We start from the raw sequence: 24,284 nt of genomic DNA, 5'->3' as shown, positions 1-24,284 counted from the left end.
TAAAATTGATAAAAAAACAGTAAAAGTTCTGAACTGGTCAAATCTGTCTTCTCTGTATTGCCACTGAAGAGCAGAAGAACCAAGCAGACAATATATTCAGTTTTCAGCTATAGAGAACCCTGTCTTCAGAAAAGTCTTTAAACATGTATACGGTTTATATTTGGATACCTGTTCTCCCTCTACAAAAGGTTATGGGGTTGGGATTTTGGAGGAGCATTCGGGAGCGGAGGAGGGATAGGGAAGCTCTGAGGAGTGTCAGGAAGGACGTGACGCAATGAAATTACAAACTACAGCAAAAGAAAGGTAAAGCCTCATGTTACCTTGAGTTTTCAGCTGCAAATCAACGTTAACCCAGTAATCAGATTTCATCCAAAATAGCAAGATGCACATCCACCTGTGCATTCACACACAATGCACACATTTTGGAGAGGCCATAGTTTGGGTCTGGCAGGCTATTTGATCTGCAGAAGGATACTGAAGAAATCCACCTCCTCTTGCATGCAGTTGTGTTTAGTATTAAGAGCTCGTCTTTCCTCCCAGGGTGACCAAAAATTCCACAGAACTACAAAAACTGAAGTGGAACACATTGCTCCCCGTAGCTACAGCCCCATCTCAGTGCATCACTAACTACCTTTGAAACACCAGTGGTTTTGGAGACACGTCTTCACCATGATACCATCCAGCAAGCTGGGAAGGCCAGTTTTGGCCATGCCAGCAAGAAAACTGCGTATTTCTATTCAAAGTCAGTAGACATCAACCAAGCACTGTGTGGGTTACCAGAGAAATGCCAGTCAGCAGCCACCTTGCAGTAGGCCGGTTGACTTACCCAGCAGCATTGTCTCCATGTTTTCATTTCTCAAAAAACCATTTGTAAAGAGCGAGCATGAAACATGGAGACAGAACATGCCTCGCTTCCCTGAACGCTTCTAGCACTACAGGCTAGAAGCAGAGTGAGAGGTTTCCATAACTGTAAAACAAAACCTCACAAAAACTCCAAATAGTGTGTGGGGCCACTCCTGCCAGGGCCATGGGGTTGGTCAATACCCAACCCTCAGCCCACGTGCGGACTTCAGGGCCAGCTCCCTCTTCTGATGAGCCATGGGAGAAGTAGGAAGCCCAGTCAAAAATTGCTGAAGGAAAGCAAAACTACTTCTGAGGCTTTCTGCAGCTATGTTTTTTTGTTTTGTTTTTAGATACTTTAGAAACTTTTTGTCATTAAGAAAAGTGACAGACTGGTCCTTTGATGTAATTTCTGGCCAAGTAACATTAGGAAGATTTCTGTGTCCTACCTCCCCACGCACCCACATTGAAGGCAGTCAGAAAACTGAGCCCAGAGGTCTCGGTGCTATGCCCAGGAAAAACCTATGTCAGCCCAAGCTTTAAAACATGTGCTGTTATATTCTTATCCACAAACTGAAGGATACACCTTTAAGAGGTACTCATTAACATAAAAAGGTAATCAAGTAATTGCTTTCTTGCCCTGTCATTTTCAATTAATCATTATTAAGAACTGTGAGTCTTAATCCTTTATCTTAGAGTCACTTGCTGAAAAAACCTATAAAGTAGAAGGCTTCCCCTGCACTCTTTATGAGGAAGTTCTGCAAGCAGGAAAAGTTGAGATGAATTATTATTTAGTTCTGTTAACTTTTATCAAGTTCATTTCCTAAGAGTTCTTACTAATACGACACAAGTCTTCTTATCTTCTACAGTACAGGAACCTATCCTAGGAGGAAACTGCACATGCATCCACAAACAACAGACCACAACCCCAGCTTTGACAGGTAATTTATGGCCCTAGAGGTTAGTTGGAAGAGTGCAAAAGCTACTCAACTCAGCACATTTGGAAGGGATGTAAGATTTATGCTGATGTCATTCATTAGGCTGAGTTTTAGTATATTTTTATTTGTAATTAACTTATCAAGAATTCAAATACAAATTTAAGGAGTTAAGGATAACACAGGCTACTTTGGTACAAATCATTGTATCTAAGTACAAAGTACAATGATTTACACAAGGAGGATAATCGGAGGTAGTCGTTTAAAATCAAGTTTTGATGTTAGGGTTGTTTTTTGTAACCTTCCTCTAAGGTCACAGCAATGCTGCCTTAACATCCTATTTATAGTACCTATGGTACCTTAGTGTTAAGTAAGTAAAATAAGCTTAAAAGACACAAGTTTCTTTATTTTTGCTGCCAACTACAAAGAGGAAGTCTTTTTTTTTTTTTCCTTATTAATCACCACTTTTAAAAGTGAAGCCAGGAGCCCTCTTTAAGACTGAGGAGGTAGATTCAAGAGGCTGCGAGTTTCTACATCTATGTACTCACTCAACCAGTGTGTAAGAAAGATGAGTATTAAAGTGTTTTGAAGAAGCCAAGCTCACAACGGGTTGCAATCTGGCTGTTATTTTTTTATTTTTTTTTTTTTTACTGTCTGCAAAACGTCTTGCACTTCTGTTGTTCCACTTGGCTCCCAGATAGGAAATCATTAGAAAAATGCCTCCCTGAGCATTCTGAGAATGAGCTCTAATCTGACAGTTTGCCCTCTCATCTATTCAGAAATGAGACTGTAATGGATCTTTTTTCTTCCACTACATCTACTTAATTTTAAGTGAGTCAGTAAGAACAACCTTTGATAGACAAGACAGAGATCAGAGTTTGCCACCAATGTCCCTTGATCCGAGTTGTTCATTTACAGGCTCTCTGTGATTAGCAGCAAGTGTGGTGAAAGCAGCATTAGCTGAAGCAGCGTGGATTAAGAAGTAAACCTACAAATGAATTTTTAGCAACTGTGAACAGTATTTTTTAAACTTCTGGTGCACTACGTTTCTACATGGACTATGGATTGCTGGAAAGGAGCCATAGGCAGCAACTGGATTTATCCCACAGTCATCATTTGTGCGAATGGATTTTTTTCCACAATGAGGCCATCAGAATCTTTTCTCACTCCTTACTTAAGTGGACCAGATAAAAACCTAACAATTGAACAGGTAAGCAGCTGTTCTTGTACATAATAATTAGAAACCTTAAAGCAGTAAGCCTCACAGTAATAACTGAATGGGAGAAAAAGCATTCAGTAAGATAGGTGTATTTTATCGAGATACCCCTATGTAAGATTGTCCTGGAAAAGGATAAGGATTCTCCTCTTTTGCAATTTATGTTCTGAAGTCCCCACATTCCTGGACTTTGAAACCATTTTGGTTGTTGTTTAAGAAATTGATACTTTCAACAAGATCAGGTCAGACAGTTCCTTCCCCCCAAGAAAAAAAGAAAGAGCAACAGTGAGATTTATTGATACTTATTGGGGAACTATACTAACAATAAATATGAAATAGTGATCAGACATAAGGCAACCAAGCACACTTCCGCTATTAGATTATTACCTACGTTACTAAGGTGTTCTGTGCATCCATCAGTCTAGTCTGTGCAGGTCAAATTCACATAAAAGTTGCTTTTTAATTTTTAATTATTTTTTAAAAAGCATGTACTGTGATAGTCTGTGTTCTGCTCCTCTGTTCAGCACTGGTTGCTTCAGGTGCACGCTTCATAATAAAAAGAGGACACAAAAGAGAATCATGAATCTAATGGCAGAATTAGACAACACAATCTATGTACACCCATATACCTGCAAGCACAAAATCACTCCTGATTTGCACTAGTAAAAGTTGAGGCAGAATCTGCCAGCATAGCATGAACCCAATTTTTCCTCTGAAAAAGGTGTATTTCGTTTTGTTTTTTGAAATCAGAAGTGAAAGCTTTCTTACATTAAGTATATAAGTAAGATGATGAAATGCCTTAATTCTCTTTTCAGCAACAACCAGCTCAAAAATAAGAACAGTACAGATACTGGCTCTTTCAGCTACACTCTCCTGTCATGAGCTAAATCCCCAAGTTTCAGTCACTTAAAGTGCAGATAAACAAAGGCAACCCCCAGAAAGATGCAGCGATCCTGCTGCTCACCAGTCATACTAGTTCATAAAACAATAAACAGCCATCGTTGTTCTCTCAGCACGTGAAACAATTCAAGTCTAACTGCTTAAGCCGAGAACAAGAAATCGTGACCTAATATCCAAGCAGGTCCAGCACTTACTAGGTAAGACATCCCCAAAACAGACATCTTACGGTCAGAGTTCACTTGGTGATGTTTCCAGAAGAAACACACACCCCTGCTGCAGCTGTAGCCAAAGCTACCTGGGCAAACACTGAGCTTTAGTGTAGAGCTCAGCACCTGCCAGCTTGGCTGGAGATCAGTTTTAGAAAAATACAGGTGCTAGAACAAGTCCAGAGGAGGGCCACAATGATCAAGGGGCTAGAGCACCTCTGCGATGGCAACAGGCTGAGGGAGTTGGGGTTGTTCAGCCTGGAGAAGGCTCCGGGGAGCCCTTACAGTGGCCTGCCAGTGCCTAAAGGGGGCCAACAGGAGAGCTGGGGAGGGACTGTCTGTTAGGGAGTGCAGTGACACCACAAGGGGGAAGGGCTTTAACCTAAAGGAGGGTAGGTTTAGGTGAGATACAAGGAGATTATTTTTTTCCTACGGAGGTGGTGAGGCCATGGCTCAGAAGCTGTGGATGCCACATCCCTGGAAGCACTCAGGACCAGGCTGGATGGGGCAGGGTAGGGCTTTGGTATTAGATCACCTTTAAGGTCCCTTCCAACCCAAACCATTCTGATTCTAGGGAAAACAATTTATTTCTGGAGCATCTATGCAATTGAAGGCCAACTGAAACTTATTCAAATACTGTTTCATTAAGAACTTACTTTTCACTCAATATTTAAAGATAATACGTGAAGACAACATAGTAATAACTAGATACCAAGTCCAACTCCAGTTCCCCCACCATAAGAGCATCTTTTTTTTCTAATCCAGCAGTGAGGAGAGGTAATCAGCAGTATGCAATGACTCATGGAAAGTAAAACTAAACAGGCATTAATTTTCAGATACCACAGGGAATAGTATTTGATGCAAGATAACGCTTGTGTCAGAGCAAAGTCAATTTCCTTCTAGGTTACCAACCAGATCTTCCCTGTTTGGACATACTCCTACCTCGCACTCCTGCTCCCGGTCTTCCTGATCACAGACTACGTGCGCTACAAGCCTGTCCTCCTCCTCCAGGGCATCAGCTACATCGTCACCTGGCTCTTGCTGCTCTTCGCTCACGGCGTGGTGGCCATGCAGGTGATGGAATTCTTCTACGGGATGGTGACAGCCACCGAGGTCGCCTATTACGCCTACATCTACAGCGTCGTCAGCGCCGATCGCTATCAGCGAGTGACGAGCTATTGCAGGAGCATCACCCTTGTTGCGGCCACAGTTGCCGCAGTGCTGGGACAGCTGCTGGTTTCCTTGGCAGACGTGTCCTACTTCCATCTCAACGCCATTACCCTCGCTTCCGTCTCCCTGGCATTCCTGTGCTCCTTTCTCCTGCCGATGCCCCAGAAGAGCATGTTCTTCCATAAAAAAGGGGTCTCGGAAACCCTCCCGCAACCACAGAAAGCTGTGGCTACGCTCGCTTCCAACAGGCCATCGAGCTGCCAACAACAGGACGAGGACTGCACGGCTGCTGACACGGGACCAGCACCACAGCAGCAGGCTGAACAGCCCAAGCCCCAAAACCACATGCTCAGAGTACTGGTGCAGCTCAGCAGGGACTTGAGGGATTGCTACAGCTCTAGGAAGCTGCTGTACTGGTCCCTGTGGTGGGCTTTGGCTACGGCAGGCTTCAATCAGGTTGTGAATTACATCCAAGTGCTGTGGGATTTCAGAGCCCCCTCCCACAGCTCTGCAGTGTACAATGGAGCTGTTGAAGCAATAGCAACTTTTTTAGGTACGTAAAAAAACACTAGCAGCTACTTCTAATCAGTCTTGGCTGATGGTATCCTTTCACGATGTCTTCAGCAACTATTTCTTGTAACGATTAAGGTCAATAGTAACAGCTTCCAACACATAACCCCCACATAAATAGCACGCAAAGCATCTCTTTACTATACGGCTTTATCCCTGGGGTCTTTAAAATACTCATATATACACACACACACACACACAAAATATGTAGTTTTTTTCTTCTTGGGGCACTTTGTTCCACCAAGAAGTTTTAGAAGTTTTCATTCACAGCTCTGTTTAGTTCATAAATTCAATGCAGAGTAAGCAGTTCAAAAAACTTGTGCAGTTCCACCTTGCCTACTCGTCTCCAAAATACATATTACATATAAATGAGTTGATACAAAAAGTAAAAAAAAATAAACTGAACTAGAGATATCTGCTCTAGACAGTCCGTTCTGACACTGGATGAGTAGTCGTTTCAGGCTAAGTGATCCTGGATAAGCATGTTGTGACCCAACAACATAATGATCCATTGACCCAATGATATCCCTCTTTACCTCTGTGCCACTTCAAAGTGCAACTTTGTTTAAAAAGTTATGCAGTACCAATGCAGCCTCATTTCCAAGCTTCCATGTATCTCCTTCATACCAGCAGTCTTATCTCACAAGTAATACAGGGAATTGTCTGCCTACTCTCCCTCCCTGCACACAGCATGAAGTGCATTTTACTGAAATTACCCCAAAGCTTCAAGTCTACTGGTTTGAGCAGCATTCCCAAGAGCTTTCATGCTTTTGCACTGTCTGGAACTTGACACTATTCTGGAGTGCAGAAAGCACTCAGATTACCAGGAAGCTCTGCCTATTGTAGTTACAGACCAAGGAAGGAGGCCTACTGACTTTTGAATTCTGATGAGGAACACAAGCAGCCAGCAAGTCCTGACCACCAGTGTACTATCCTGCCGAAAAGCTCAGGGGTAGCCGGTACTCACTGCTGTATAACCTGCCTGGACCAGACTTCTTTTGCATTTGAGCTACTACCCTCAGCATAGTGTTTCAAAAAGCTTTCATAAACACACAGGAGGCCTCAGTGCTAGAGGAGCACAAAAAACATAGCTGGATAGCATTCTTACAGGTAATAGAAGGTATTTTTGCTATATGTCATTATCAATAAGGAGTATGACATTTTTCACCAGAAAAATTTTCACTGAAGCTATACTTTCATTAGGTTAAAAAAAAAAAACGGTATGAAGGAGTGCAACAGACTGTCATTTCATGAAGAGCTTTACATGAAAGAATTAAACTCCCCCAGGCACCAGGCATGAAGTGCTTGGTGGGGTTGTTCTCTTACTCATGGTTGTCAGAAATGGCACAACAACAATACGCCAGGCACTGCTGCCTCCAACCTTAGGTATTAGGCACTTTCTCAGAGTGCTTCATCCTGACAAAGCTCTGTAAGCAAGAAAAAAGCAAAAAAACAGAAGACTCCCACGGCACTAATAGAAAATAGAAGCCACACTGTTATCAAAGGCTACTGTGGCCTTAAAAAAAAAAAAAAAAAAAGTACCAAGAGCTCCTGTAATGATCCATTTACAGAGTAATGCCACGTCTCTAGAAGGATAGTAATGTTTGAATTTAAATTATTTTTCATTTTTAGGTTCAGCAACATCCATGGCAGTTGGATACATCAAAGTAGACTGGGATCTTTCTGGAGAACTGGCTTTGGGAATGTTCTCTGCCATGGATGCTGGTTCTCTGTTTCTCATGTACTTTACAGACAACATCTGGGCATGTTATGCTGGTTACCTTGTATTTAAGGCATGCTACATGTTCCTTATAACAATAGCAACGTAAGTATAATGCACAACTGTTCCAGTTAAATTGATTTGAATCAGCACAAATATCACTTTCACACGAATTTTTACTAGAAATTTCCACAGAAATAAGATTTTTGAATAGGTCACTGTAACAAAATAGTATTTCTAGCCTATATAAAACTACACTTAAATGTATGACCTAACCATAAAAATAGCTTATTTCAAGTCAGTCATTACCTTATTCTACATTTAACTGTCCAATTATTTATGTATGAGACTTCTCTAAATAATCACATGAACATACACAGGTCCTCGTTTAGCAAAAACATCGGAAGTAAGAGAAGATGCACGATAACATGGCAAAAGTGAAATAACAAAAAATAGATCTTTGCCAAAATGAAGATATTAAAACTGTAACTATCAAAAATAAAGAAGCTTTATCCTGTGAAGACTGCACTGTGAGAATGAAATCGTTCCCAAACTTCCTCCCTTAGGTTGCAAGCACTCAAGTTCTCCAGAGCTCAGTTAACCTGGCTGTATATTCATTTTCAGGTTCCAGATTGCTGTCAACCTAAGTATGGAGCGTTATGCTTTGATGTTTGGCTTCAACAACTTTGTTGCACTGCTGATCCAGACAATTTTGACTGTTATTGTAGTAGATACAAGAGGTCTAGGACTGGATATCAGTACCCAGGTAAGCTACATTACTCATATCACTCTCATGTTCCCTGCTCTCCTCCAGAAGAGGGTTCTCTTCAAAGTTTAGCCTCTGGGGAGATATTAGGGGATGGATTAGCTTAGGGCACTTACATGAAAACAGGTTCATTTGAAGTGAACTGAGAGTAGTTACTAGAGCCCACTTGTCCTCTAATCCTGTCCATGTTGCATTTCTGTAGTAATCTTAAGAACATATTTCACAGAGCAGAAGGGAGAACCATCACCTGTTACCCAGTTTCTTCTTATTTAAAGGCTTACTATTGACAAGGTTATTGTAAAAACACACTAAACAGAAGCAAGAAGCAAGCTGAAAGGTAATCTGTAGGTCTTTATTACTACAGAAATTCAAAGTTATGTAGTTTCATTGGATGCACTTTGAAGTTACTTTAATTCTGAAAATTACCTAATCTCATGCTCCCAGACAGCTTTAGCATGTAAGCACACATACTGAATACCGCCCAAGTCTCTAGCTGTCATCTTTTCAGATAAGAGCCAGGAAGTGCTAGGCAGCTGTCCTCCTCCCTTACTGAGGTAGGGAGGGCACGCAAGTAACGGGATATTCTCTCCACCCCCCTTTTATGACTGCATTCTTTCTACTGGATGAAGTCAAGCAGCCCGACTTCGAGCCATTCCAAGAGGGGATTGTTCTGGGAACGTGGGTGGCAGGGAAGGGAAGAAGTCAGTGTAGGGACACCCCATATGTTATTTAACAGCAAATACAGTTCTTGATTCTTCCTCCCCTCTTCTCCCCACCCCCATCTCCCAGTTTCTCATTTATGGCAGCTACTTTGCATTCATAGCTGGAATTTTCCTGACCAGAAGCGTATACACCATTATCTCCATCAAATGCAGAAATGCCAGTGTGGCTGGTGAACCTATTGATCATTAAGGGAAAAGAGATGAAAAGAATGGTTGCAAGCAACAGTGCAGAAGGCTGTATCACCCAAACAATTAATTAGCGGAAACAATGCTCAAACAAACAAGACTGGTCAATGATGGAAAAGGCTGTTTATGAAACTTCAGCACAAAAGGCTTTGTAAACAGCATGATGCATTTTTTCCCAGTTCTCTTCACCAACAATTCTAATCCCAGATAATCCTCAAAAAATCTTCTATTTCAACTCAAATTTAGTTATGCAGTCCTGACACCAAAACTTGCATTAATGCTCAACGAGCACAAGAGGAGGCAGTTTCATACCGATGCCTGAACCTCACAACAGAAGAGCTTACAGAATAATACAACCTTTGAACTTTCACTTCTACTGAGTATTTTAATTAAAGGCAATTTGCCATTAAACATAAGACTTTCAAACATGCCTGTAGAACCGAAAGTAATTGCCCCATAGCAGCAGGATGATCTGTAGGAAAGGTTGCCACCAAAACTTTTTGGTGACTTGCACTTTTTCAACTGGAAGTTCACATGCATTTTTAAAGCAAGTTTATGCAAGTAGCATCTAACCACCCCCCTGTCCCCAGAATGTTACCTCAGTAGGTTCAGAGGGATTACTACATTCTCACAAATGACCAAATGCAGTAACTTATCTGTGGAGGCAAAGTTTTTTTTAAGCCAGCCACAGGGAGAATTCAATTTCTATACAAGGCAGTCATACTTAAATAAGAACACTTGAAATTCTGGATATAACTAAAGCTAATCAGACTTTCAACTGTGTTCAGTAATGGCCACTTTGGAGTCATTTATATCAGCAGCAATTTTCATTATGTTTCTCTACCACAAGGTACAGCTTAGTCAAGAGAGAATTGAGAATTGTTATTTTCCACTTTTCAGCTCACAAGAAAATAAAAGTCATGAATTCCTTTAAAAACATACTTTTTAAAACTTCTTAAGCTTACCTTTACGCCCCAGTAATTTCTCCCTCCAGCAGAGAAGAACATTTGCATCGTATTTATGGCTCTCTTTCAGGATTCAAACTGAATTTGGTCCTTTTCAAACTACCCTGTTTCAATATTTGTTTCAGTGCAGCACTTAGGAAGTATGCAACCATTAAATTAAGTAACTAAGCTGCAGTACCTGGGCATCCATCTTGCAGAGTTCATGATGTACCTCTTCCAGCATCATCTTAAACATATGAGAACTGATATATCAGGATTAAAAATATTACTCTAGAAGCTCACCAAATTAATTTCTGTAAAACAGGGATAAAGTTATCAAGTAAAATGCTTTGACATTAAAGCAAAAGAAGATATCTAGAGGTTAATGGGAGTATAGCTTTTTGGCAACTATGACAGTCGTGTGAGCAACTGCATGAACAACTGTAGAAAATTTTAAGACAAGACACAATTTCTAATCATGGGAGAAATATTTATTCATTTTGTACTTATAGCTTTTATTAAAAAAAGTCAAGGCAGCTATGGTGTCAGTTTCTGTTCAATATGAAGGAGATTCAAGACAATACAAGATCTTCAGCCACTTGTCTGGAGTTTGATGAAGTTAGCAAGTGTACACTAAACTGGTGTGGTGATGTATAAAGTAAGAATTGGCAGCCTTTTACGCGTTCAAGCTAGTAATGGAAAAATAAGACATTTCTGCAGCATAATTTTAAATATGCAGCCTTGCATATTTAAATGAATTCCAGTATCTTTTAGCAGCAAACAGCTTCACTTAGGTCAGAATAATTTGTCCAAATCCTAGTTTACATCAATTTAGAAATTCAGGGAGCACAGGATTGTTCCCCTTCCACAGTATGGTCTTCATCTCATTGATGAGACATTCAGCTCTCTGCAATAAGTGTATTTAAGTCTTCCACAATTCCTTCTAAACCCTTGAAGATTCCCATTCTTTACTGCATTCCTGTTTCATTATTCCAAAACAGATGTCAACAACAGAGAAATACAGCTATTTATATTATACTGGTGAGGGCATCACTAACACCCTGAAAAAAAGTGTAGTTGCTGGGGGGTTTGCCTATGAATTCCCCAAAGGGTCTCAGGAATTAAGACACACACACTACTCCACATCCAGCCAGCTATAGTCGGAAGAACAAGCAAGACTCCAAGTCTCTTTAACTTGAAATACATCAACAGGACAGAACAGACCTTTAAGTTTGGAATACTACTAGAAGCAATCTGTTATGTCTGCTTGTCCTTTGGGATCTCCAAAGCTTCAGAAGAAGTTAACACGGAAACCACCATTTTCCACAGGCAGACAACATCAGTCTGCAGCCCTGGCATAAGAGTATTAAACAAGCAACGATCAAGCCTTTCAGTTCCCCTGGAAATAAGCATATCTAGCATTCAGGCAGGCAGTTACAAATAAAGTTTCTTACCTTCAGGAATTCTCCCACTTGTCTCAAACTGGCTTCCACACCATTTTCTCAAATATCTGTAATAAACTGATCCCATTTATTCCTGTTATTTTGAAAACTGTTAGATCTTTATTCTTCAACTGGCCAGAAGCTTGAAGTCCTTGTATTCACAATGTTCACATTAATTGCTTAGCTGTGGTATTACACTTGAACTTAAGCCAAATTAAATGTTTAAAACCTACCACTGACTACTTTGATAAACGTACACTTGTTGCAACTTCCCTATTAAGGATTAGGCAAGCCACACATTCACTCCTCTACAGATGCTACTCTAGTATGACAGGGAATATTCCAGTAAATAAAAAAAAACGAACAATAAATTAACATTCCACAGGATATCTTACTAACATATGTGCATTTTTAATAAAATGAGCACTAGTCCATTTGTTGTACCTTGGCCTGCTATTACACATACCATTCTGCTCACAACTAAGTCATGTTCAAAGACTCCATCATTAGCTACCCACAATTGTATCTTTTAGTAGTTAACCTTTTTTCAAGTCACTATCAGTGACTTTGTGTCCTTCATTACACAGGTATCCTGTCAGAGTAACTCAAGTTTCCTGTTAGATAAGTCACTTCACTAGAGTGAGAACAGCAGGCTTAATCACAAGGTCAAAATGTAGCTAAAACTGAGGGATGTGAAAATTAAGCTTAAATCACCTTTGAGCATATCACTTTTGGTAACTCATTTGTGTATGAGATTCACAGTATGAACATTCTAACCCAATAAAATGTTATTGCACAGAAATAAAGCTACACAATCTTTTTCCTAATATTTATTTTTTTTCACCTGCAAACTGTAGCAAAACATGATCAGCTTTATTATGCAGACAGGTATCCCTCTAACATTAGAGATTTAGGCATGTATAAATAGAAGAGCTCTTAGGAAAGGAAACAAACCTTCAATTTAACTTCATGACTTCCAATACCAATGGTTAAAATGATGTAGCTCATTCATTCCAAGAGATACAACAGCACCTTAAAGTGGCTGATCTATTTCCCAGTAACATTTTCCACATAACAATGTGTTAAAGTTACAAATACTGATATGCACAAATAGCTATTTTCTAAGAAAAATATGTACAGTACTGCAGCATAATGAACGTGGTATCTGCAATAACTTATTAGCCAATTTTAATATACATGATACCGCTACTTTTTACCTGCCAGTTCACAGGTTCAAGGATGTTACCACAGCCCTCTGTTTTGCACATTATTACCTGGGGAGAGGTGTGTGTGTGTGTGGAGGGGAGGGGGTGTTGATTTTCTTTGTTTGGGGGGGCTTGTTTTTTTGTGTTTGTTTTTTCGTGTTTGTGTGTGTTTTCCCCCCCCAAAGGTACACAAAGCAGGCTTTTATTTTAACTTCTTAAAGACTTCTTTTTTGTTTAAAGCTAATATCAGTGAAACAAGACAACAGTGCAAGAGGCGCAGAGATGTTATGTGACCACATAAGAGTTCTTTTGGGTAAAGTGTCTATAAGGCTATAAGAAAGGGTTGGTTGATGAGCTTCCTGTTGGGAATTGTCCTGTTGGTGCACCAGCCTGGGAGAAAATGAAAAAAGACATATTTAAGACTTTTTTCTGAATCACAATTATAAATACAGTGTACGTAAAATGGTAAACAACTTCTTAGGATATTTATTTTACATTGGAGTTTTTTGTGTGTTTTTCTTTGAAGTGATACTGTTGTAAGAGCATGGTATATAAATACCTCCGTTTAAATTTGAGAAGCCTTACAAATGCCATGTCATCATTATATTGAATTGCATTTAGGAGATTCACATGCTGCCTTCCCTTATTTGAAGCAAAAAAATATCATGCAGCTCTATAATTGTTACAGATTATGTATCTTCAGACATACAGAAGTTATTAATATCATGCAACAACTCACTCACCATAAAAGGGTTACTAGATACTCCAACAGCTGCAACTTGTCCAAAAGGAGTTACTACAGGCTTTGCCTGTCCAAATGCAGCAAAACCTGCTCCTTCAAGAGATAACAGTGGAAAACATTAACACTAGTAACCAGTCTACATAGAGATCTTTGCTGCAGCTCCAAAACAAAAGCAAGTGGAAGCTTGGACTGCACCAATCAGCAGGACTCACAATACTACATTGTTCATGCAGGATAAGAGCTTTTAAGCACAAAGCTTTCACTTAACAGCTCAATCTATTTATACTAGGACTTCTTGCAGACACATATAGTCTCAGTTCAAGAAACATTATAGGTACTAGCAAGATCAGTTCCCAATTCAATGCAGTCTGTCTCTCTCCTCCCCCTCCCAGCAAAGTAGCCTGAATGCAGAAAAAATTTGTAGACTAAAAGTCTGAAGTTCAGGAAGAACTTTGAATGTTCCAGATGAAAAGCAATGAAAACAATAAGAAAACCAGAACCAACTTTGGCTCAGAGCTTGCCTCTGTTCACAAATTTGGAAAACCAAGCTCTTAAAATCATTCTCATCTAGAAGCTACTGCCTCACACTTCAGCTGTACAACCACACAAACACTTTAATCTGCCTCAGTGCACAGTCAAACTGATAGAATGAAGCAGATACATCACTTCTTTATCTTCACAGCTCTAAAAAGTTTAGTTAACTAACAGCCATGTAAATTATATGTGTCTGCAACAAAGTTTACACTCGCGTAGGTAACAAGCCTAAAGTATAGCTGCCTGTCTTCTCTACAACACTGCTTCAATAGATGACTGCTTTTCTATTAATGTCATCATTAACAGTGCACTCTTAAGATGACACTTGACAACATGGCTACTTCAGATATATTAGTTATTGCATCTTCGAGCTAAAGTCCAGGAGTACTGTGCTGCAGAGCTCTGGAGAACTGATTATAAAAGTTTAACATGACACATATGAATATCAAAAAGCTAAGTTTCTTAATAGTAGAAAACTTGTAAAAAATGTACAGTAAGAAACCATCACGTATGTAAGTATAAAAACAACATAGCTGATCTTTTTATTTTCAGCTGTTCATAACTACTCAATTCTCAACTTCTACATGTGCTTTTTTTCAATGTTTATTTTATCATATAAATTTTGGGAGAAAGTACATTCTGGTTTTCTTGTGTCTGCTTTCTGAAAGTTAGCGAAAGCATTATCTGATGCAGACACTCCCAAATGAAGACAAAACAATTCTTGCGACTAAACCTTTTAGGCCTTTGAACACTTATAGTTTTAGTATCAAATTATGGTGAAGTTTGTTACATCGCTGCACACAGTCAAGCCTGAAAGCTCAGCTACAGAGCCAAAACTGTTGTGTGAGGGGAACCTCTCACCAATATAATTAGAAAGTTCATACAGAAATAAATATGCACCCCTTGTTGCTGACAGAGTCAAATCATTTTCTCCATGTTTCTGATTTAAACAAGATTATCTAAAGGATGTAGACCTACCATTTGGCTGCTGACCAAAAGCAGTCTGTTGGGGGAAAGCTGCCTGGGTCGGGAATGTGGGCTGCTGGAAGTTGCCACTAAAACTAGTAGGAAGACTGTAGGAGGCAGGAGTTCCAAATCCTGCAGGCATGCTCATGGATGCAGTACCAAATGTTGCTGCTGGTAGGAAAAAAAACAGCATTAAGTTATTTACAGAAGATAACTTCTTTTCATAAGACATTACAATAAAGCCATGTTAAGGGTCTCTTAATGCCTCAGTGACCACACAAAAGTTATGTTTAAATCCTACAGCCACTGAACTGATTTGTTACCTTGGATCACCAGAAATGAGGTGCTTAACTTACTTCTGCACTTTAAAAAAATAAACAGAATAATTTAAAACGTGCTTGATCCAGCACATTCAGATATACTTTCTGGAAAGACCTCTTCCATATTCTTGATATCAAATATTTCGCCTGAGGTTTTTCTGGTAAAAAAAAAAGTCTGCACACATCAGAAGCAAGCACTTTCAGGCAGCGTAAGCCCCTCTTTTTCTCTACTGAGAAAAGCATGGCAATATCTTCCTATGTTACAAGCTGCATTACAGGAAGTTACAAGTAAAAAAAAAATCCTAAGGGATACATGCATCCCTCTCACAATCCCATCCTATGTATCACTTTAAAGGAAATCTCTCATCATGCACATTAATTTGCACATAAAGTTCCTAGTGCAAACTCTCTTACTGTTGAAGTAAGACTTAAAACAAACAAACCAAACAAAATCTTGTCATCTGATTCTCTGCTGAAACATTTCAAGTAAAAGAACATACAGCACATATGCAATTCTACATGCCTCCAGCAAAAACAGGAGCACATCGAGTGGTATGTATACTCTCAATGTACACAGGATGTAGTAACAAAACCATTATTCAGTGTTTTGGGAGTTATTGTTGTAGGGAGAAGACTATAGAAGGCTTTTTGGTACAAATACAGACACCAAGCATTTTTTTCTAGTCCAACTTAGACAGAACTGTTCTTTTGAACTGCCAGATGTTAGATTTTACACAAACCCAACAATACAAAATCCTTGTTTTTAAATAAATATAGTTTAAATCATCAGTTGAAAAGTTTACCCCCAAAGTACTCAAGGGCAAGACATTATACACACAAACCGCTGACAAAGTACACACAAAACTAATGTACTAACATTGTTTTAAGTTAAAATTAGCAAAGCAGCTACTCATCAGGAAGACTTGCTAGAACAAACAAAAGCACAACAAATTGAGTAACAACTTGGGATATCCCAAAAGGCAAACTACTAGCACAAGCTACAGGAGTCACTCAACTTGTTAGCATTCTATTGTGTCCATGGAGGATGCCAATAATGGTTTTGTTTTAGTTGCTTAATACATTTCTAAGCTCCTCTCTCCCTTTGCCCAGTCGCCAGATACCCATACCCACTCCATTTTTAAAACATGGAAAGTCTGAAATTCTACGTGCAGAGAACCAGATAGCTGCCAATAAGCTTTTACAAGCAAGTACAATTAGCCACAAGAAACTTGATACCAAATGTGGCCACCTACCAAAGTGAGCGTGAGGAAATATGTGAGAGTGCATTGCTCCCGAGAGGCCTTATGGAAGCCACAAAGAGACCAGACAATGTCAAATCATTTATACGCATTTGAACAGTAATTTCTTAGATAACTTTATAAATATACTCACACACACAGCAAACCATTCAGCCATAGCACAACCAGTGATATATTACATTAAGAAAGCCATTAGAAATAAATGCTACAAACCAGACCTCCCTAGTAATAAATAGAGTCCATGCAGAAAGAAAGTTTAGCATAAAAGGACAAGCTACAAGTTTGTAACTTACATTGAAATCAGTTGGGTATTATCATTACCTACAGCCACATTCTCTTATCTAGTACAGAACACTATAGCTGAAAGCGTTAGAAACTCTGCGAGCCAAAAAAAGCAGCTTAGAAGATGGAAGGACAGAGTTGCCACATTCAAATAAATTTATCTGAAGAGCATTAATCCGGTTATCTTTCATATGTTGCCATTGGGAGGAGGGACATATTGAAGTAACTTCCTTCATAGTCCGAGAATGCTGCTTCTAAAGGCTACGAGTTCTTAAAGATGATCCAAGATAGCACAGTTAGCGATAAGTGATAAAGTGAGGTAAACTATTATGTAGCTTAACTTATTTCCCTCATTAAATAGCTGAATATCTCAAAAGGGACTTAAAACCAAATTCATTTTAGCAGAGGATGTGAATCGGATCAATTCAATTTTAACTCTGTTTCATTCAGCCTACCTAGAGCTCTGAACAAAGCACAACTCTGTTAAAATGCATACATAAGCAGATTTAAGCCTGTGGAAGCCCAATTAGCAGATAAAAGCGGCCAAGTTTAGCAGTGTATTCTACTAGTTTTCCCGTTTAAAGACAGGATTAATTAAAATCCAAAGATCAATGCTTTAAAGAGTTTTTTTTTAAATAAGTGATTGAGTTTTGTGAATGAATTATAATTCCATAGAATCCTGCCCCAGAAAATTAATATAAGTCATGAGCGTAAAGATTGTATTTAAATGTACATTTTCTTATTTATGCAAGGGAATAATATAAAGGACATCAATTCACCTGCTGTTTCAACCTATGCATTCATTTCAATCCATTACCGATTCTGTCAACGTGACCATTTTCATATTAGCCTGAATGAATGTCTTCCTGTGCTTCTTGAAACCAAGTTTTATTTCTAATACAGTTTAGCCTCAGCATATAGGCTTTGTATGACTTACATAAATTTCAGGTAAAGTGGAGTTAGATCTTCCAGTTTGTTGCAAAGTTCAAGTTTAAAGTCTGTTTAAAACAGACTTTAATGAAGTATACTCCAGGATGTTTTTCTTTCCCAAATCCACCCCAAAAATTTCTATAAAATATACAACATTAACTTGACATTCTTTCGTGTATTAATTTTAACTGGATCCTAAATAATTCTAAATTAAAGATTGTAATCTAAAGCTTCAGTTTTTTCTGCTCTACTGTATAGTTATTTGTCCCAATCTAGGCACATTTTGAAACATTCCACTGTCTGTCCCTTCCATGTTAATCCGCTTCATGTTCTTTAGATAAGGCACTGAATAAGAGAACTTGCAAAAAGCTAACAGTCCAGAACTTCACCTTTCCTGGTTTTAACTCCAGCTCTGACAACCTCAGTTTTGAGGGCTTTCAGGACTTGGAACAAAAGAAAGAAAAAAAATCAAGTGTATCAGCTTGGCAGCAAGGCTTTCAAGATCCCTGACTTCAGGGCAACCTGCTGTGAAGCATGCTTCAAAGCTAAAAAGTAATAATCTTGCACATTACTAAGCTATTCAATAGCCTATGTATTACCAGATAGGTAGTATTAAAACATCTTAACGGATCATTTTGACTTTTTTCATGGCCACACAGTCTGTAATTCTAGGACTGGACCAGAAACAGAAAACTGGTGTCCTCAACCCAACAAAAATATCATATAACACCACACAAAGAAAGCAAAGGTAAGCTATTCATAAATATCATACTCTACATTGAACACACACACACCTCTAAAGACAGGTAACACAAAAAGCCTTTAAGAAAAATTACACAGCCATGAACAAAGAATCAATGCAAGCCCTGAAGAGTTTCACAAGCACAGGGTTGCTTTTTCTTTTTCCTAACCTGTTGTTCCTCGGCTATTGGTCTGGAATGGATTTGTTGAAGGTGCCACTGGGGCAACAGGGGCAGCTACAAATGGATTTGTGGAAGGTGTTGCTGAAAGATTAAAAACATTGTATTTAATAAAGCCTTTTAAAAATAGCCAGTCTTAGTCATATTAGGTTTATAATACCTTTAGATAGAGATATGTAAGTATCTATACAATTTCTTGGAAACTTAGTAATCAATAATGAAATACTTAATTTGAAATGCAACACATGCACAAACAACAGTACTTTTTGGTGTCCTGTGGTAACTTCATTATACGTAGTGTCACACTACAGCACTATCAATTAAAAATTAATAAGCTGCTTGCTTAGAGTCCGTGAAAGGTGTTAGTAACACTTACATACCTCCAAATGGAGCAGGCACGCTTGAAGATACAGGTTGTGTCTGTGCAGTAGCAGCCACAGGTACTGTTCCAAAAGCATTGCTGAAAATAATTCATACATTCAGGACAGTCAGAATTGCTTGTTTAACAATTAAATACAACTTACATTTATTGTCAGCATATAAAAAAAGAAAAAGGAATGCTTACACACAGTTTGCAATGTGCATTATAATTCAATGACGCCAGCATCAGAGATAACTACTGCTGAGCAATGAAAAGTCCTCTCCACCAACAGCAAGAGAAAGAATATTGAACAGAGGTCATAAGTATAAGGTTGCAAATCAAAATCGTTAGGGGGCACTTGCAATACCAGGAAGTGTTAAGAGACATTTAGTGTTTAGTACCCTAATGATCTAGAAAGAAGCCACTGCTAATCTTTACATCAAAAATATTAGATTAACATTTTGCTAGGGATGATGCTATGATTTTTGGTATGTATGCAAATAATCTGTACATAAGTGTTACCATCTAACAGGTTCAGCATATAACAACTAGAAAGGTGCACAGAGCATTCTGCTGACTGCTTTATATCATCATACAGTACTAGTATTTAAAACACAGGATGCAGTTTCAATAGTGCTTCTAAACATCTAACATTTCCTCAGTTTTTGATAAAATTGGAAACAAGTTTAAGAAACAACTTTGAGATACTTCTCCGCATATTGTTTAAGTCTATGAAGAAAGTCACAATTATGTCTAACAAAAAGTACCTGCTGACATTACTGGTGGAAGTATATGCATTACTAGAGGTTGCTGTGGAGCTGAACACGCTGTCTAATTCTGCTAGAGCTGCATACTTGTCTGAAGATGCACTTGATTGATTTGGGGCCGACAAAGCAGGACCTCCTGATGCTGACACTACTGTACTGAAGCCACTTCCTTGCTCACTACCACCTAGAAAGAGAGAATACAGATTAAAAGAGATTAAGGTTTCACTTTCTGCCCTACTGATGTTGAGTACTAACATACAGATTTCATTTTCAGACTTATACTCAATACAAACTATGGCATGCAGAAGTGACACGCTTCTCTAGATACTCTGCAGTTCCAAAGAGCGTCCAGTTTCCCTGAGAAGACTCAATACTACTGTCATTTTCAATCAGAAGATAAAACATATTTGAAGGTGTGTCTTTTTGTTACAGAACAAAGCTCTACATTATACACCAACACAAATTTTCACATACCACTTGCAAAGATAAGTTAGAATTTCTTCTCATGATTAATACAACTTCACATCTCCTGAATATACATTTCCAAACACTGAAAGAGATGCTGATGCTACTTCACTTTCTACAGAGAAAATGGACTCAAAGGACTATTCTTACAGCACCAAGTGATTCCACAAGATCTCACAAAGCCAGTGGAGCTTTCTACTAGAAGAGGTGACCTTTATTTGATCCCTACACCTTATCTGTAGTCCTTCAAAAAGATTGCTAAACCATGGAGGCAGTGTCTTGACAATGCAGTCTTGGGTAGGCTAGCACTGAATTGAGAGTGAAGTTGAGTTTTGTATCTGTGCTGAAAATAACTTGAACTCTAGTTTTGTCAGAACTGGTGTTCACTGCCAATGAACTTTAATCAAAACCAAGCAGAAACCTTGAGGTGCCTATACATTTGTGAACAAGACCAACAAAGCCACATATCGTATTAGGCCACACTGTTTGGCAGCTGATGCAACTTTACTGTTCCAGCAATATACAGAGTAAAACTGATCTGAACACTAGTGAAATTCAAGCTACTTTTTAGACAGCACTTCTTTAGCGCACACATACAAAAAAAAAATTTTATTGTAAGAATATCAATGCTCCTAGCTTATAAAATAGTAAAGCAAAACCTTTTTGTGGCAGAGAGGTACGACAGTTACTCTGGCAATTCTTTGCAACAACTGCAGCTCTCCACTTGAGAGCCTTCACCATAGCTTTTTATATAAATATATTTGAGCTAAGTTTTTTTATATTTATATGTATTTGAATGTGTATATATGTGCGTTGCTGTATGACTCATTTAGACAGTTATTCATCTTGATATCAATTAGATTCCTAACAAGCAGCCTTCTGATGACATCCTTTTGGAGTAAGGCCTTAAAAAAAATCTCAAGCTTTAATTTCTTACACATTAAGGATATATTGATGTGAAATTCAACTCATAATTTAAAGAAAGGACATTTTTAAATAGTTACCAACTTGACAGGCACAGCCATCCTTGTGGTAAGTACACATACATTATAAGCATGTCAAAAATAAAATTAGTTACCTTGCCCTGCACTGAAGATATTATCTAAATTAGCCAGAGCTGCATATTTGTCTGCTGACTGAAGATTTGGTTTATTCACTGCAGCTTTACTGGCTCCAGTTGCTGTTGCGTTGCTCTGAGAAGCATTGAAGGCTCCGAAGTCAGCACTGGAGGATTTGGGGAAGTTATCAAAGTGAGCAAAGTTAGCATTCACTGATCCAGCACTTCCACCTGTAACAGAAGTTAGATGTGATCGATACTTTATTTAGCTCTGAAGCATCTCCAATGTTAACTGCTGGTACAATAATCCCACCTCTCTGCAGTTACCTGAGGCAACAAGTTCCCCCTGCCCCATCCCACAGGTATAAGACCCTTTCCCTTATACTTCAAATTTAAGTTTGGCCAACAGGAAAAAAAAAATTGTCTTTTTCAGTCTGCAGATCAGGGACAAAAGCTTCACCAGATTAAATCACTCATAATTTGATCTTTCATGTCTTTCAGATCTACATGTTACCCATCAGCTGTTAAAGCAATTTTAGGAATATTTTGTTAGACTAACAAATATTTGTCTGAACCTTTAATATTCAGAATATTGGAGCTTTGTTCTCTGTTATGTATCTAATGAACTACTTGAATTTACTTAATGGTATGATATGCTTGACCATTTCAGATATCAGTCATCATTCCAGCCTAGAAGTCCAGAAGTAGAATGATTCTACATTAAAGTTTAGAGAGTTTTGTTCTCTTTTCTCAGATTCTTAGACTAAATCCAATCAGAAAAAGGGTTGAGATAGAGAATATGCAAAACAGCTGTTTTTATACTGGGTTTCTACTTACATCAGATATACGTAAATCAACTGGAAAAATCCACATTAACTAAACTTATGTTTAAATACAAAACCATGAGCTTCCATCTCTCCACCATCCAAAAATTTTCTTGATACAGACAGGTCACGTACTTAAATTTAAATGAATTACTCCATTACATGTATCACACTCTACAACAACTGGTTGAAGACTCCACTCATACTCTAAAACCGAAACATTTTAATAGCTTAATCAATGAAGTTAAAACATACGCAACAGTAGAAATGACGATGCTATACTACAATGGCATAAAATGAAGCAAGCTGAGTTTTCCACTGTGTGGAACTTACTGTGTACAGCCTGAAGAGGAAAAGCTGAAGTAAATTCACCAAAACTGCAGCTAGATGAAAGCGTTCTGAACGCTGGACAGCCAGAAATTGTGTGAGGGTTAAAGTTAACATAAGAGGGGAGAAAGAAAATTTGAAAAAAAGTTTAAAACGACACCACACTCAAAAGAAAAAAAAAGGAAAAGAAAGTCAGTCAGCCAAAGATCTAGACAAACAGCAAGTGTAAACTCAAGCAAAAGTTTTAAAGCATGATCAAATTAAAGGAAAGCAAAAATAAATCTTAGCAATAGGCTCTACACATGAAGTCACAAGAACATACACAAAGTATGTACACCTATTACACATTTGCACAGATGCCCTTGTTTTGGTACTGTGATGTGATTTTGGGTCTACCAAAACCCCTCACTTACAAGAGTGACAAGTGATTCAGTATTTACCAAAAGCAGTACTTTTTTTTATTATTTATTTCAGGTGTAGAGCTAATAAACACATGGTGCCATAAAAAGACTTCTTAGTAGCATTAGGAAAAAAAGGAAATTAACAACAAACAAAGAATTCATTTTGAGTTTCCCCAGAGCTTCAGATGGCTTGATTGCATTAAAGCAGGCAGATGCAAGAAACAACCTCAGCTTAAGTACCTTCCGACATAAAGGTAAGAAGTATTTCAATTAAGTATTAATCAAAAGTGCTAGGAGTTCTACCTGTATTTTGGGGCTGAAAAGAAGACTGACTTGCTGTGGGGAAACCTCCAAAACTACTCGAGCCACTAGACTGTCCAAATGCATCAAAGTTTGCAAAACCTGCATTTGCAGAGTTCTGCGCTGTAAATTGCAAAGGAACAAAACATGTTAATGGATATGGGAAACAAACAGAAACAGATGTATTAACTGAATTAATGGTCATGACAGCCACCAAGGGTTGTGTCCTACCTTGCAATTGCTTTTTACATGAAAGCTATATATGATATTCTACAAATAAAAGCTGTCTTTGGAACAAGCTTTCATGACTCATCTTCACAGACCTATATCAGTTAATGCTGTTTCCTCCTCACACACGCTACTACTCACAACTGCATGACTTGATTCAGTACAGTTCACCTTAACCCTAAAAGGTCTGAAGAGGTGCTTGGTCAGGAAGAAACAACCCAAAACGTACAGAATACCAGATGTTTACCTGCAGAACCCAAACTAGTTTTTAAATGCTACTTTTCAAAACAGTTTTTAGATTAACTGAATTTTTTTTTTTTTATTTTTAGGAATAAAGTTACAAGGTAATTCCTGTAACATACTGACAATTTGAATTCCTAATATACAAAGTGCCACTTAGAAAAAAAATAGTTTGGTACCACCTGAATAGTTTTGACTAGGTTTATAAGTTCATATTACTGGAAAATTCAGTTTAAAACAAAAAAGTAAAGTCAGAGTACAGAAATCAATACCAATGTCAAGAAGATTGCATTCATAGACTGTATCCACAAAATAAAATCCAAGGAAAGTTCAAATAGCATTTCAGTTTGTGCCTTCCTTTTGTGCCATACTACAGAAGGAAATAAAAGTTAAAAACCATCTAACTTCAAACAGCTGGATATCCAAGCATCAACAGATTCAACAAAAATTAAAAGCCAAACTCGTAAGCTCCACAGAAAGTCTTAACCACTTACAAGCAAGGAATAAGCAGAAAAATGTTCTTAATCAAATGCAAACCA

At 38.4% G+C, this 24,284-nt stretch overlaps 2 protein-coding genes across 11 annotated transcripts in view; one reads left to right on the top strand and one right to left on the bottom strand.

The window, feature by feature from the left end:
* Nucleotides 1–782: 782 nt before the first annotated feature.
* On the top strand, nt 783–10,046 carry LOC101802261 (thiamine transporter 2). Its single transcript, XM_005025478.6, has 6 exons — nt 783–1,781; nt 2,694–2,985; nt 5,001–5,820; nt 7,470–7,662; nt 8,182–8,323; nt 9,113–10,046. Exons 2-6 carry the CDS (start codon nt 2,836–2,838, stop codon nt 9,233–9,235), a joined length of 1,428 nt encoding a protein of 475 aa, XP_005025535.3. The 5' UTR covers nt 783–1,781; nt 2,694–2,835; the 3' UTR covers nt 9,236–10,046.
* A 2,386-nt stretch (nt 10,047–12,432) lies between these two features.
* Nucleotides 12,433–24,284, bottom strand: part of AGFG1 (ArfGAP with FG repeats 1) — a 36,495-nt gene continuing 24,643 nt past the window's right edge. Inside the window, exons 6-15 of one of the 10 annotated variants that reach the window (XM_027464614.3) lie at nt 23,281–23,400; nt 22,583–22,654; nt 21,447–21,656; nt 19,904–20,087; nt 19,156–19,235; nt 18,767–18,859; nt 16,638–16,685; nt 15,077–15,235; nt 13,566–13,657; nt 12,433–13,212 (exon numbers count right to left, since the gene is read on the bottom strand). In XM_027464614.3, the coding sequence (XP_027320415.2) occupies nt 13,153–13,212; nt 13,566–13,657; nt 15,077–15,235; nt 16,638–16,685; nt 18,767–18,859; nt 19,156–19,235; nt 19,904–20,087; nt 21,447–21,656; nt 22,583–22,654; nt 23,281–23,400 (1,118 nt within the window). In that variant the 3' untranslated portion in view covers nt 12,433–13,152. The remainder of the gene's footprint in view (nt 13,213–13,565; nt 13,658–15,076; nt 15,236–16,637; nt 16,686–18,766; nt 18,860–19,155; nt 19,236–19,903; nt 20,088–21,446; nt 21,657–22,582; nt 22,655–23,280; nt 23,401–24,284) is intronic. The other 9 variants (XM_027464615.3, XM_027464620.3, XM_027464617.3 and 6 more) reach the window with 9 other exon arrangements.

This window comes from Anas platyrhynchos, chromosome 9, assembly GCF_047663525.1.
Source record: "Anas platyrhynchos isolate ZD024472 breed Pekin duck chromosome 9, IASCAAS_PekinDuck_T2T, whole genome shotgun sequence".
Taxonomy (NCBI): domain Eukaryota; kingdom Metazoa; phylum Chordata; class Aves; order Anseriformes; family Anatidae; genus Anas; species Anas platyrhynchos.
Note: the sequence above shows the minus strand (reverse complement) of the source record. Positions and strands in the feature narration are given on the sequence as shown.